General features: G+C 34.4%; 2 protein-coding genes across 2 annotated transcripts; both read left to right on the top strand.

The window, feature by feature from the left end:
* The first annotated feature begins 875 nt into the window (after window positions 1–875).
* On the top strand, window positions 876–3625 carry LOC100388009 (olfactory receptor 51I1). Its single transcript, XM_017978528.4, has one exon. It carries the CDS (start codon window positions 919–921, stop codon window positions 1849–1851), a length of 933 nt encoding a protein of 310 aa, XP_017834017.3. The 5' UTR covers window positions 876–918; the 3' UTR covers window positions 1852–3625.
* A 9640-nt stretch (window positions 3626–13265) lies between these two features.
* Window positions 13266–14965, top strand: OR52A1 (olfactory receptor family 52 subfamily A member 1). Its single transcript, XM_078339166.1, has one exon. It carries the CDS (start codon window positions 13266–13268, stop codon window positions 14202–14204), a length of 939 nt encoding a protein of 312 aa, XP_078195292.1. The 3' UTR covers window positions 14205–14965.
* Window positions 14966–15221: the final 256 nt, after the last annotated feature.

Genomic DNA, 15221 nt, shown 5'->3' with positions numbered 1-15221 from the left:
TATTTCTGGCCTCCAACCTTAATACCTAAGGCTCTGCTACATACAAGTGGAACTTCAGTGTTAATAATCTTGTTCCCAGATAAATATCTCTAAGCCTACACCTTAGCCCCACCATCACATGTGACTTGTGAGATGCTGATGCCTCTCTGATCCCAGATTCCAGCAGAAGACTCTGACCCTGCTGCAAAATACAAAGGAGCTTTCCTAACCTTCTATGGACAGCAGGTGGAGAAAGAGTGAACTGGTAAGTTAAAGAAAAAATGGAAAATACTTTATTCTAGGAGAAACTATCCCTGTGTTCTAATATATTAAATTGTTATTTTTATTCCATACGTTTAATATATTCCACATATGATAAACAATATATAAATATTATTTTAAATTACTATTATTGTGTTTGTAGCAAATATATGGGTCTCAGATAACTTGTAATATAAATCAATTTTAATATAATCTCAAGATTACAAGTCAATTAAAAGTTAGAACTATGGATATTCTTAGTGTTCTATTACTTTGGCTATTCATTTACTCCCTTTATAAACACTACAAGTTACCAGTTTCTTCAGTCATAATTTTCACATGAATTTGTCATCTCCATGCTTCTTTAACTGTTTTTCACTGCCATAGATGACCCAACTTGAGATTTCTATTAATGCCTTCTGTATCTGGCATACAGCCTGTGTTGGAATACTTTTCTGCATGACTGATTAGGTTTGTCTTCCACTCACCGTGGCTTACCTGTGCCCTTTTCTCAGAAATCAATTTTTCATCCACTTTTCTGAGGAAATGTCTTAGATATGACTGTTAGAAGCTTAGATTTTGATGTGCAATAACTGAATAGAAACGTATATATTCTAGTCTCCATGTGCTTCCCAATATCTTCAGAGAAAGTATCACCATGACATTTTCAATGGTTCCATGGAATTCACACCTTCAACATTCACTCTTGTTGGCATCCCAGGGCTGGAGACAGAACATATATGGATATCCATCCCCTTCTGCCTCATATACACCATCATCTTTCTGGGAAATGGACTCATTTTTCACATCATCCGAATTGACTCTTCCTTGCACCAACCCATGTACTACTTTCTGGCCATGCTAGCTTTTGTGGAATTTGGTGTCTCTGCTTCCACCATGCCCACTGTATTAAGCATCTTCCTCTTTGGCATTAATGATATCAGTTTTAGTGGTTGTCTGCTTCAGATGTTTTCAATGCACTCTTTCACTCTCATGGAGTCAGGTGTTCTTCTGGCAATGTCAGTGGACCGTTTTGTGGCCATCTACAGCCCACTGCGCTACACAACCATCCTGACAATTGCCCGCATTACTGGGATGGGTGCTGCCATTGCCTTGCGAAGTATAATGCTCATGCTCCCACTGCTCTTTCTCCTGAAGTGCCTGCCTTTCTGTGGCCACAATACCCTCACACACTCTTATTGCCTCCACTCGGATCTGATCAAGTTGCCCTGTGGAGACACACGCCCCAATAGCATCCTGGGTCTGTTTGTCATTACCTTCACATTTGGACTAGACGCATTGCTCATTGTGGTTTCTTATGTGCTGATTCTTCATACAGTACTGAAAATAGCTTCTGAAGCAGGGCAGTGGCGGGCACTCAACACATGCGTGTCACACATTTGTGCTGTGCTTGTGTACTATGTGCCCATGATCAGCCTCTCCCTGATGCATCGCTTTGGGCGACATTTACCTCCACTTCTCCAGACTGTCACGGCCAATGCTTACCTCTTCTTTCCCCCTGTGGTCAACCCCATTGTCTATAGCATCAAAACCAAAGAAATTCGCAACAGCATTGTCCACACACTATCCAGGAAGAGGGGTGAGTTCTAACGGAGACAGACGATACTCTGACCGCACAGGAGGTTGGATCAGGTCCTATTACCTGAATATTAGCTTTGCAAATATGAAAAATTCCATGGCTTATCATTGCTTATTAATGAGCTTTAACATTTTGTAGATGAAGAAAAAAACAATTTTACATATTTCCATGAGAACAAAAAAAGGTGACATTACTCTGACATAAAATTATGGAAGGAGGCATAGGACCTGGGCTTTGTCCTGGTGAGGACACACTTTGCGTGGTGAATCCTTGAATATTCATTTTAGTCACATATGCTTCTGGGAATATGTAGAAAGAGTCTTGGGGAGGTTTATGTTTCTGGGTATGTTAAAATTAGTGGTACATATTTGTGAAGGAAAATAATCAGGACACAAAAGAGTGCATATTATATTATTCTATTTCTATAGTTTTAGAACATGTACATCTAATTTAATGTCAAAAAATGAGAGCACTTCTTATCTTTGACGGGTGTAAAGATGGAAGAATGGAGAGAGACATGAGGCAATTTCTGGGGAGATGGAAATACTGTGTTGTGTTAGGGATGTAGGTGATGTGGTTTGTCAATTTATCAAAATGGTACAGCTAAGATTTTCACATTTCAAGTTACATAAATTTTACCTCAAAGATTCTGAATGATAATAATAAGGAAAAGGAAAATAATAATAACAATACAGATGATCCGATCGCATAGTGAATAGAAGTATAGAGAATACAAGACTGTTGTAATGTTGATAATTGTTCAAGTTGTGTCATGGGCACCTGAAAATTCATTATAATATTTGGTTAACTTTGTACAGTTTACAATTTCTGTAATAAAAAGATTCTTAAAAAGTTGCACTCAATGTGCTGATGTTAAATCTTAGTTGAACATGCACCATGAAGCAGAGATAACTTTTAACTGATCTGTTTGGCTTTAGAAAGATATTTTATGTTTAATGAGTTAAACACTAGAAAGAAAGAAACACAACTATTTCAAAATACTGTTCTAGAAGAAAATAACTAAAAAAAGAAAGAAAAAGTAAGGCCTTCTCCTGTAATAGTCTTCATTGACATGAATCACTCGGTAGTAGATATGCTTCTGACAAACAGAAATGTAGGAAAGACAAAAAGAATTCCAGAAAATCTCTCAGACAGGGACTGCAGAACCCAACATTTTATTTTCTTCAGATAATTTTGAATTTACATAAACCACAATGACTATCTTAATAAACCAAACAATCTTGGGTGATTATCAGTCAATCAAGTAATTAATAAAAGGTTTGGTCAAATAAAAATATGTATAAGGTAATGAGTGGCATCATTTTTATATGTATATTTTTTCTGTTTTCACCTAATTTACTCAATTCATGGACTTAAAAAATTTTAATGTATAAAACACCTTTGAAAGTGTTCCAATGTGGTAAAATAATAAAAACAAGATGGGATATTAAAAAAATTCTCAAAATTTCATAGTAATTTAGAAGACCTTCCTTAACAATAATTATTTGTAACCTCTAATACAGTCCGTAAATTAGACAGTATTGTTATTTTTGTGGTACACATGAAAAGAGATAATTTATGTAACTTTGTCTGGTTCACACAATGGAAAAGTTGTATCCCCAAGAACCAAGTCCTCAATATAATGTTATACACTTGAACCAGGTATACCTAGGTTCGAACCTTAGCTATCTTGCTATTAATAATTGTGGGATCTTGTTAGTAGTATGAACTGTTTGAATTTAATTTCTTCATTTATAAATGGATAATAAAATACAATCCAGCTTTTATGGTCTTGAAGATCAAATTAAATGATGCATATAAAGCAATTAGCATAGTTCCTAGTAAAATTTTCTCAATAGGTAATTATATTTTATTAAGTAATTACTTTTTCACCAAATCTGACTAAAATATGTGAATACACAGCCAAATTTCACAATGCCTGACAGTCTCTCTAGATTCTAGTTTTAAGCTCAATTACATAAATATTAAAGTCTCAAATCTTTCTGACATGAGCTATGGTGTACCATACTAAGTGATTTATATAGATTAGCCCATTTAACCCATAGAGCAAATATATGAAGAAATTATCAGTTTGTCTACATGTTACAGTTGTAGAAACAGAAACACAGAGGAGTCAAGTTATCATGCCCCAAGTCAAGAATTAGTAAGTGGCAGAATCACAATTCAAACCCAGACAGTCCAACTGAAAACCTGATTCTTTAGCCCACCATACTATCAGTGGTCCCATAACTTAAGATTCAAATTCAACTTTAAAATTGGAATTTGAAAAACACCAAGAAATTACATAAACCATTTTTGCCTTTGAGATTCAAGAGGACAAAATTCACTCACATCTGTTTCCTCTAATTATGGTCATTTATTGATAATGTATCAGTGTTTTCTCAAGAGGATCTTTATAAGATAGGCCTCCACCCACATTAGTTTAACTGCTTAGGTACCGATTCTCTTCTACTTCCTCAACCCACACCTTTAGAAATATTATCTGAGATCACATTCATCAAATTTTCTTATGCCTACAATGAAGAAATGTTTTTTTAAAGCCAGCAACTCAACCCCACTTATTACATTTTGTTACGTATCATTCATTCTAAGTGTAGTCCTAGATATTGTAGGGTACTACCCCAAGACATCGGGTCAAGGGCAAAGACAATCCTAAAAGCAGAAGAGATGAGAAATAAATAGCATATAAAAGAGGTCTAAATCCTGTGACAACAAACTTCTAAACATACATCATGCAGTTCAAGAGAGAGTAGAATGAAATTTTCAAAGCACTCTGGGATAAAAGAAAACTGACATTCAAGAATATTGTACACAGAAAAATGTCATTCAAATAAAAGCAATATATAAAGTCTTGCACAGACAAACAAAAGTTGAAAAAAATCCACCAACATCAGACCCATTTTGCAAAAATTGCTAAATGGAGTTAACAAATCTGAAAGAAAAAAGATATTAACATGCAAAAGAAAACTTTTCAAAGTGTGAAATCTATTGGTAAAGTTAAGTACATAGACAAACCTAGAATACTCCATTACTATATTTGTAGTGTGCAATCCAATGCATAACTCTAATATGAAACCAAAAAATAAATCTTTCATGAACAGTGTTAGCTATAGCAATATTTTAAGATGCAGGTAATATAAAATATGTAAATTGAGAAAACTAAAATTCAAAATGTGGGGGTGAAGTGGAATCAAAGTGTAGACTTTTTTTTTTGCCTGTTTTTGCCCTTCCTTATATTCCTTTATTTGTGATCTAAGATGATTTATCATCTCTTTAAGATAACTTGCTATATTTATAAGATGTGTTTTGTAAGCCCTATGGTAACCACAGCACAAAAACCTATAATATATTTACTAAAAACAGAAAGCAACAAATTAAATATACTACCAGAGAAAATCACATAACCACAAAGGATGAAAGAAAGAGAGGAGTCTCTCACCTGCCAAAAAAAAGCAAAAAAAAAAAAAAAAGGAAATCCTTAATAATAACACTGAGTGTAAATAGTCTCAATTCTCCAATTACAGTTCATAGAATGGCAAATGGATAAAGAAACAATATCCAACTATATGCTGTCTTCTAGAAATACAGTTTACCTATAAAGGCATACATAAATAAAAGTGAAGGGTTGGAAAAAATTCCATATACCTGGAAACCAAAAAGAGCAGTAGAAGTTTCACTTAAATCAGATAAAATAGACTACAAATTTAAAAACTGTAAGAAAAGACAAAGAAGGTCACTGTATAATAATAAAGGGGTCAATTCAGGAAGAGGATATAATTACAAATACTTATGTATCCAACATCAAAGCTCCCAGGTATATAAGGCAAACATTAATGGACCTAAAAGGAGAGAGAGACTGCAATACAGTAATAGCAGGGTTTCTAAACACCTCACTCTCAGTAATGAACAGATCAGCCAGACAAAAATTGACAAATAAACAACAGAGTTAATGTACCACTATATCTAATAGACCTAACTGACATTTACAAAACATGCCACCCAACTGCTGCAGAAGATGCATTTTTTAAAGCAGCATGTACAATATTTTCCCAAATAAGTCCAAATGCTATCCTACAAAGTAAGTTTGTACAAATTGTTTAAAAGTAGAAATGATATCAAATGTATTTTCTGACCACAGTGGAATAAAACTAGAAATCAGTAGCAAGAGGATCATCAGAAAACATGGAAACATGGAAGTTAAACAGTATGCTCCTGAACAACCAATGAGTCAATAAAGAAGAAGGAAATTTTAAAAATTCTTAAAACAAGTGAAAATGGAAATACAACATACCAAAATCCACAGGACATGGCAAAAGCAGTACTTAGAGGAAGTTTATAGCAATAAACACCTATATCCAAAAAAGTAGAAAGACTTCAGATAATGCATCTCGAGGAAATAGGAAAGCAAGAACAAAACGAATGCCAAAGTAGTAGAAGGGAAGAAAAAATAAAGATCAGAGACCAAAAATAATACAGTAAAACAGCTATTTTCTTGGAAAGGTAAACAAAACCAACAAACCTTTAAGAAAAGAGACTCAAATAAATAAAATTAGAAATGAAAAAGGGGATGTAACAATTGACACCTCAGAAATACAAAGACTCATTAGAGATTAATATGAACAACTATATTTCAAAAAATGGAAAAATCTAGAAGAAATGAATATATTTCTGTACACCTACCGTGTAGCAAGATGGAAGCATGAAGAAATAGAAAACTTCAACAGAACAATAATGAATAACAAGATTAAAATTGAATATAAAGTTTCCTATTAAGGAAAAGCCCAGGACATGATATGCTACCAAACATTTAAAGTAGAACTAATGCTTATCCTACTCCAATTTCTCAAAACAAACAAACAAAAAACTGACAAGGAGGGCCTACTTCCAAACTTATCCTCTGAGGCCAGCATTACCCTAATATACCCAAACCAGATCAGGACACAACAGCAACAAAAGAGTTCAAAGGATGTACAGAAGGAAAGTACCTCAAAATAATAAAGTCCATATAAGACAAACCAATGGCTAATATCATACTGAATAGAGAAACACTGAAGACCTTTCTTCCAAAGACTGAAATAAGTCAAGAATGCTCACTTTCATTACCATTATTTAACATAATATTGGAAGTCTTAGACAGAGAAATTCAGCAAGAGAAAGAAATAAGGGGTATCCAAATTGGAAAGGAAGAAGCTAAATTAACCTATTTTTTGTAGATAACATAATCTTAAGACTTAGAAAAAACCTAGACTCCACTAAATACTATTAGAACTGATTGAAAAAATCAACAAAGTTATAGAATATGAAATAAAAATACAAAATCAGTAGAAGTTTTGTATATAGAAATTAAACATTCTGAAAAAATCAATAAAACAAGCTCATTTATAATAGCAATACAAATATAAAATACCTACGAGTCAATCTCACCAAAGAAGTGAAAGGTCTGTACAAGAAAAATTATAAAACTCTGGTGAAAAAAATAGAAGAGGACACAAAGAAAATGGAAAGATACTCCATGCTCATGAACTAGAAGAATTAATATTAAAATGACAATACTACCCAAAGCAATTTACAGATTCAATGCAGTTTCTATCAAAATACCAGTGACATTCACAGAAATAGAAAAACAATTCTAATATTTGTATGGAACCATAAAAGATCCCAAATAGCTAAAGCAATCCTGAGCAAAAGGAACAAAACCAAAGCTATCAAACTACATGACTTCAAAACCTACTACAAAGTTGCAGTAACCAAAACAGCATAATACTGCATAAAGACAGACACACAGCCCAGTGGAACAGCAGAGAGAACCCAGATACAAATCCAGGCACTTAGCAACTAACTCATGTTCGACAAAGGAGTCAAGAACATAAAAATGGAAAAAAAGGGACTGGTCAGGTGGCTCACGTCTGTAATCCCAGCACTTTGGGAGACTGAGGCAGGCGGATCATGAGGTCAGGAGTTCAAGACCAGCCTGACCAAAACGATGAAAACCCATCTCTATTAAAAATACAAAAATTAGCCGGGCGGGGTGGTGCGTGCCTATAATACCAGATACTTAGGTGGCTGAGGCAGGAGAATCGCTTGAACCAAGGAAGAGGTGGTTGCAGCAAGCCGAGATGGTGCCGCTGCACTCCAGCCTGGGCGACGGAGGGAGACTCCACCTCAAAAAAAAAAAAAAGGAACAAACTGTCTCTTCAAGAAACGTGCTAGGAAAACTGGATATCTATATGCAGTAGAGTAAAATCGAACCCCTATCGCTCACCATGCAGAAAAATCAAGATGAATTAAAGACTTGAATCTAAGACCTGAAATTATGAAACTACTGGAAGAAAACAGTGGGAAAACTCCCCAGAATATTTATTGATCTAGGCAAATACAGTCTCTATGAGACTTCAAAAGCGCAAGCAACCAAAACAAAAATAGACAATAGGGATTCTATCCAGCTCTGCACAGCAAAGAAAATAACCAACAAAGTGAAAAGACAATCCACAGAATGGGAGAAAAACTATCTATTTTACAAAGGATTCATAACCAGAATATGCAAAAAGCTCAAGCACCTTAACAGAAAAAAATTAATAAATAAAAAATGACCAAAAGACCTGAATAGATATTTCTCAAAACAAGCCAGACAAATGGCCCACAGATACTGGAAAAATGTTCAATATCACTCACTGGATAAATGCAAATCAAAACCACAATGTGATATCATCTCACCCTAATTAAAATAACTTACAACAAAACAACAGGCAATAACACATGCTTGTGTGTATGTGGACAAAGGGAAACCCTCTTACACTGTTGGTGGGAATATGAATTAGTACAGCAATTATGAAGGATGGTATGGAGATTTATAAAAAACTTAAAGTAGGACTACCATATAATCCAGCAGTCTCACTCCCAGGTATATGCTCAAAAGAGAGAAAATTAGTATATCAAAGATATATCAGTACTCCCATTATTATACCACTATTCACAGATGCCAAGATTTGAATTCAACCTATGTATTTCAACAGACAAATGGATAAAGACATATATATATATATATATATATATATACACACACACACAATAGAATATTAATCATATCAATTGCAGTAACATAAATGGGACTGCAAGCAAGTATGCTAAGTGAAATAAGTCAAGCACTGATAGACAAATATCAAATGTTCTAACTTATGTGTGAAAGATAAAAATGTGGGTCTTATGAAGACAGAGAGTAGATTGGTAGTTACCAGAGGCTGGAGAGAAGAGAGAAAGGACAAATGAAAAAAAAAAAAATCTGTGTGCGTGTGCGTGTGTGTGTGTGTCTGTGTGTATGTAGGTATGTATATATAAATTTGCATATATGTATGTATCACACTGAACTGTACATATATATGTATGCATATATGTGTGTGTTACCTGTACATATATATGTATGCATATATGTGTTTGTATGTATAACTGTACATACATATGTTTGCATATATATGTATCTGTGTATTACCACTGAACTGTTTAAAAATGTTAAAGATGGTAAATTATATAGGTATATTTCACCTTAATAAAAATAAATTAAAAAATATTCAGTAGACTAGCTAAAAATATTTAGAGGGTTAGGTATTGATTCGTGTGTAAACATTTTCCAATATTTATAAGTAAAATGAAAAAAAATACCCTTGAGTTAAATGTATAACCCACTGACAATGTTTCAAAGGATGTGAGGGATGAACTAAAATTTGGACAATCCATGCTGGTCCTACGTACCTGGAACAGAGGGAGAAAATCTGGGCTGGAAATACTGTTATCAATGTTAGCACATGAAGTTGACAAAACTAAGTTATTTGGAGTAGATGGAGTTACTAGCACATATGCATAGTTTAAGACTGAGATGACCAGGAATAGAACTTTGGACAGCCCCGAAATTTAAATAAGATCAGTATAGGAGAAGAGAAAGAAACCAAATGGTATACTACTCTAAATTGTTCCTTAGTGACAAAAGAATAAACTGAATATTAGCTTAGCTGCTTATATGATCACTAAATCAATTCCATTCAACATGCAGCAGTACCGTTGTTTTATATTTCTTCACAGAGGAAACTCTGGAAAGAGCACATAGGGTACTTTGCCTTTTCATTTGTATTCCTAACTCTCCTGGAAATCCATTGCAAACATTTTCCATTATTAGCATGCTTCCTAAATTTGCCAATGTCTAAACATTATATCAAGTGTCTTTTAGCTAGCTACATTCAAGTCTAGAAACCAGGTGAAAAATGTCAAGGAGAATAATGTTATGTGCAAAATCTTGCTTAGAATTTACCAGATACTCATGTGATAAATGAAGTTTTAATGCATAATCCCATTTTACTAACAATTTAAAGGTAAGACCATCTATAGTATAACATTATCTCTCTCATAAAGAGTAGAAATATAATAACAGTTTCTTGAAAGAAAAAGAAGGAAGGGAAAGTAACAAGGAAGAGAGAAAAGAGGAAATGAATACAAGTTTACTCAAATGTTCAACGACTTGCTTCCAGCTTTACATTTGTAGGACTTAGAAATGTCCATTATAATTGTCACAATAACAATGTTACTTAATTTACTAAAAGATAAAAAAAACTTCAATAAAATAAAATGGAAAGAACAAGACTGAAGAAGACTAGGAGGTAAATGTGTGATAAAAAGTAGTTATGAATACAGATTTTTCTGTTTGAAAAAAAGAGAAAAACTTTGCCTTAGTGAAAGAAAGTGTCACCAACATATATATTTAAGTAGAATGGAATTGGCATAGACACATGTTTGCATTTAAAAAGAGTTTAGATTTTTGCAGATAGAAATGGTACTGTAGGAACCTAGCTAGAAAAAAAAATTGCATATCAATTATTCTGCATTTAGCCTGTTGGGAAAGAGAAAAAGAGAGAGAGATTTCTGCAAGTGTGGAAATAATTACAGGGATATTAGGTGCCAATGAACCCAAGAGGGCTGGCTGGGTCCCTCATGATTTTGGCCACCAACTAGGAAATGTCTCATTTCATGTTCATAACTCCTCCTACTTCACACATTTGTAAAGGAACATTAAAATTGGTGGCTAGCCACGTTTCTTTCTCAATTTGATCTCAATAAATTCATCCTGTGTTTCAGAATGTTATAGACCTCGCTATGGGTTTTATTGCAGGATGAGCACACGAAGATGGTCTCAGACTTCCAGAAGAGTGTCTGTATTACAGATAAATAAAAAGTGCAAAAGTTATCTACAAAATGTCCACTGTATACTATACTGGCACATATCCTGGCACCAAACAGTAAAACCTATGACATTAGCTGGATGATGTTACACGGTGTGCAGACTGAAAGTAAAGGCATTGCAGAACCCACGACTTAAGGGAATGACTCTGGTATCCTTGGAGAAGAAAAATTGGTGAGTGATGAATGAAAGTTTTATGAAAAATGGACAATTTTCTTCGGGTATCTAGTAAGAGCAAAACCAGCTTTCAATAATAATTGGGGAGTAAGTCTCATGAATCCCAAGTTTCCCCCCATAATTTAATTATCAGGTTCTCCAATAACAATCACTCTATCCGACTAACCAGGAACTTAGATATACCACCGTTTGCAACCCTGCTATTTGTGCCTGTCAGGTAGTACTCACTTGTCAGCTCTTTAATCTTGAATAAGTCAGGCATTGTGATTGCCCTCGAAGGATTCCTATTCTAATTGTGATTATCTTTGAAGAAGAAAAAATTTGTGCCTATTAGAAAAAGACAGTGACCTATGGATGGGAGTGTCAAAAACTAAGCATTGGGGATCAGACGTATGGAAATCACAGTATTTAAATGATTAATTTGTTTAGTTTATGCTAACATTAGAGATATTTCAAATATATATATATTTTAGCTGATACGGCCTCCCTGTCGTGAAACGTCCTTTGCTGATTTGGTTCCTTCATTTGAAGTTTAGCAGCAGTTTAACATTTGTTGTTGAATATTTGAGTAAACTTGATTCCATTTCCTTTTTTCTCTCTTTCTTCCTTGTTACTTTCCTTCCTTCTTTTTATTTCAAAACACAGCTGCTTCCTAAATTTTCAGCATATTGGTGACTTTGAATATACCATTAGCCGATTTATAAGCTTGCTGACATAAAGCAACTTTATTGAAACATCTGGGAGGGGATGAAATAACCTAACTCTACTTTTTACTGAATCACAAACATTTCTCTAATGTATAGCTTAAAATGTACTGATTAAAAATATATAATTTTTAGAAAATGACTTTTAATCAGAGAACTTTCATATGAAGCATAAGAGCCCACATTTTCAGATGATTCATCATCAGTGAGATTGAAGAGTGATGACATTTTCTTCAGTTATTTATAGCCCTTTCCTCATTTTTGGTATCCCCAGGTTGGTCCTGTCTTCCCTGTCTAGTTCTACATTTGACTTCTTCTAAGAAATCCGGTTTTTAACTCTTTTATTTTTACTAATTTCTTATGTCAGACTTCATAACGTTATATAAGTATCTTAATTACCTATATTTCATTAAGAACTAATTAGCCTTTCTTGGCCTATATTATGCTAATTATAGCTGTGAACAGTTTAAAACCAGGAAACTAGACTCTATTCTGGCTAAATGATTCATTTGCCCATTATTCAGTATCTGTGATATATCGAAAGCAAGTCCTCTTGCTGTACACATTGCTGCTGCTCATCTTGTTGCTTAGCAGTTGCTTCTCTCTAGGTATTCTGTAAAGTGTATTACAGAATTTTTAAACACACATTTCAAGAATTTCAGCTGTTAAAATATATAGAAAAATATAATTTCTTTTAACTTTAAAGAAATTTAAAAAGCAACAAGGAGCTTTGCCCCAGATTAGTCAAAATTATAAGAATCTCAATTGGGTGTCAATTATTTCTACCTCTATTCTCTTTCACTGGGAATCTTTTACTTCAATATACTGATCAGAGTCTGATAATTTGCTGGTCTAAAATGTTTCTAACTTAAAGAAAATTAGAAATAATTAAATACTAGAGGAATAGCTCAAATGTGTAATATGGAGAGATTTATTAAACTCTGATTAAAATGCAATATCCACTAAAAATAAACTTCCATTTTTTTGGTCTGCAGGTCTGGAAAGAACTGATAGACCAGTGGTCTAATTCCTTGTCCAGGAGATTTTGCTGGTTCTAATGGATTTGGATTGCCATGTGTATAACGTCCTATTACGGCACACTGCCTGTGGATGTCTTATCTGAAAACAGTGATGTATCTCCATCAATCCATCTTTTCCTTTCAAAACTGTGAATAAGATGGATGATTATAGAGTTCTATCAAAATCAGACAGATTCAATATAATGACTTTGGATAAAATCAGAAAGCAGAAGAGGAACTGAGAAAGTTCTTTTGTTTGCGTCAGAAGGCCTAAGGACACTATGTCCATTTCCAACATCACAGTCTACATGCCCGCTGTGTTGACACTAATAGGGATTCCAGGCCTAGAATCTGTGCAGTGCTGGATTGGGATTCCATTCTGTGCCATTTATCTCATTGCTATGATTGGAAATTCCTTGCTTCTGATCATCATCACATCTGAGCATAGTCTCCATGAGCCCATGTACATTTTCTTAGGCATGCTAGGAGCCACAGATATTGCACTTGCTAGCACCATTATGCCCAAGATGCTTGGAATATTCTGGTTTAATGTGCCTGAAATCTATTTTGATTCCTGCTTACTTCAAATGTGGTTCATCCACACATTTCAGTGTATAGAGTCAGGAATCCTGATGGCCATGGCCCTGGACCGTTATGTGGCCATCTGTTATCCACTAAGACATGCCACCATCTTCACCCACCAGCTTGTCATTCAGATAGGAACTATGGTTGTACTTAGGGCTGCTATTCTTGTAGCCCCATGCCTAGTACTGATAAAGTGCCGATTTCAATTTTATCACACAACAGTCATCTCCCACTCCTATTGTGAGCATATGGCCATTGTGAAACTAGCTGCAGCAAATGCTCAAGTCAACAAAATCTATGGTTTGTTTGTGGCCTTCACTGTTGCAGGGTTTGACCTCACATTCATCACATTGTCCTACGTCCAGATATTTATTACAGTTTTTCGTTTGCCCCAAAAAGAGGCTAGGTTTAAGGCATTCAATACCTGCATTGCTCACATCTGTGTCTTCCTCCAACTCTACCTCCTTGCCTTCTTCTCCTTCTTCACACATAGGTTTGGGTCTCACATCCCTCCTTATATCCATATTCTCTTTTCCAGCATTTACTTGCTGGTCCCCCCATTTCTCAATCCACTTGTCTATGGTGCAAAGACCACACAGATTCGCATTCATGTGGTAAAAATGTTCTGTTCATAAAGTCCACCTCAATTAATGCCTACATCCTTCCTTCTTTTGTAATAGTAACTACAGCAAAACAGAACAAAAATGAGTATTATTTGAGATGCTTGGTTTGCGAAATCTGCCAGCATAATAGCTGGTTTTAGATCATCATAGCTCATGAAAGCTATCAGTCAATAGAGCTGTGAATTCTATTTGACTAATGAAAATGAGAAGTGTGAAAAGAGTATAAGTAGTAAATATATATCATTTATATATTTTCTCTTTTGTTCTTTAGCCCCTGGGTTGAGTTATTCCTCTAAGAATATTTCTCCAGGAGGATTTATAAAGTATGTGTTTGTCACTGAATTTAAACACACCTAAGGCTCATCATTCTGAAATGTCCAGGTACTCAATGAAAACAAGTTGTTGACTCTCATTTTCTCAATCATCCTCAACATTGAAAAAAAAAACAAAGGAAGTACATGTTTACTGTGTTTTTGTTAAAAACATCTTATAAATATCAAGAGACAACAAAGTCTAAAAATTTAAATACATTTTAAGAGTTATACAGGGAATTACAGGCAGAAAAAGAAGAACCAGGTGTTACATTTTACACATTAATGTTGTTTGTTTTATTTTCTTTATTTTTGCTAACTCTAAAATTTACTTCTTTATTAATTCACCAAGTTTTGTCAAAAACCTACAATATTACAAATATTATACTAGAGAATAGTGACATAAAAGTAAATTTGGCACAGTGAATAATTCTCATGTGTTTGTACCTATGTAATTCTGGAAAAGAGAGACTGAAAGGAAGGGATGGACGGGCAGGGGAAAGAAGAGAGAAATAACAAGTGTACACATGGTTTGTGGGGTTCAGAGAGAATGAAGCATTGAAATCTAACTAAAGCAGAGAAGTTGCCTTTACTTTATCTTGTTTTTCAGTATTGTTACCTTCAATTCTTGAGAAATGAAGGATGAGTGGCCAAGGAAGTAAGAGCACATCATGCCAGGTAGACAAAACAACAGATTTAAACTAGATAATGTAGTTTT

This window comes from Callithrix jacchus, chromosome 10 (genome assembly GCF_049354715.1).
Source record: "Callithrix jacchus isolate 240 chromosome 10, calJac240_pri, whole genome shotgun sequence".
Taxonomy (NCBI): Eukaryota; Metazoa; Chordata; class Mammalia; order Primates; family Cebidae; genus Callithrix; species Callithrix jacchus.
This window is presented reverse-complemented; position numbering and strand designations above follow the sequence as displayed.

Excerpts from the sequence above, each read along its gene's own strand:
- LOC100388009 (XM_017978528.4), top strand. The coding sequence starts at position 919 with ATGGAATTCACACCTTCAACATTCACTCTTGTTGGCATCCCAGGGCTG.
- OR52A1 (XM_078339166.1), top strand. The coding sequence starts at position 13,266 with ATGTCCATTTCCAACATCACAGTCTACATGCCCGCTGTGTTGACACTA.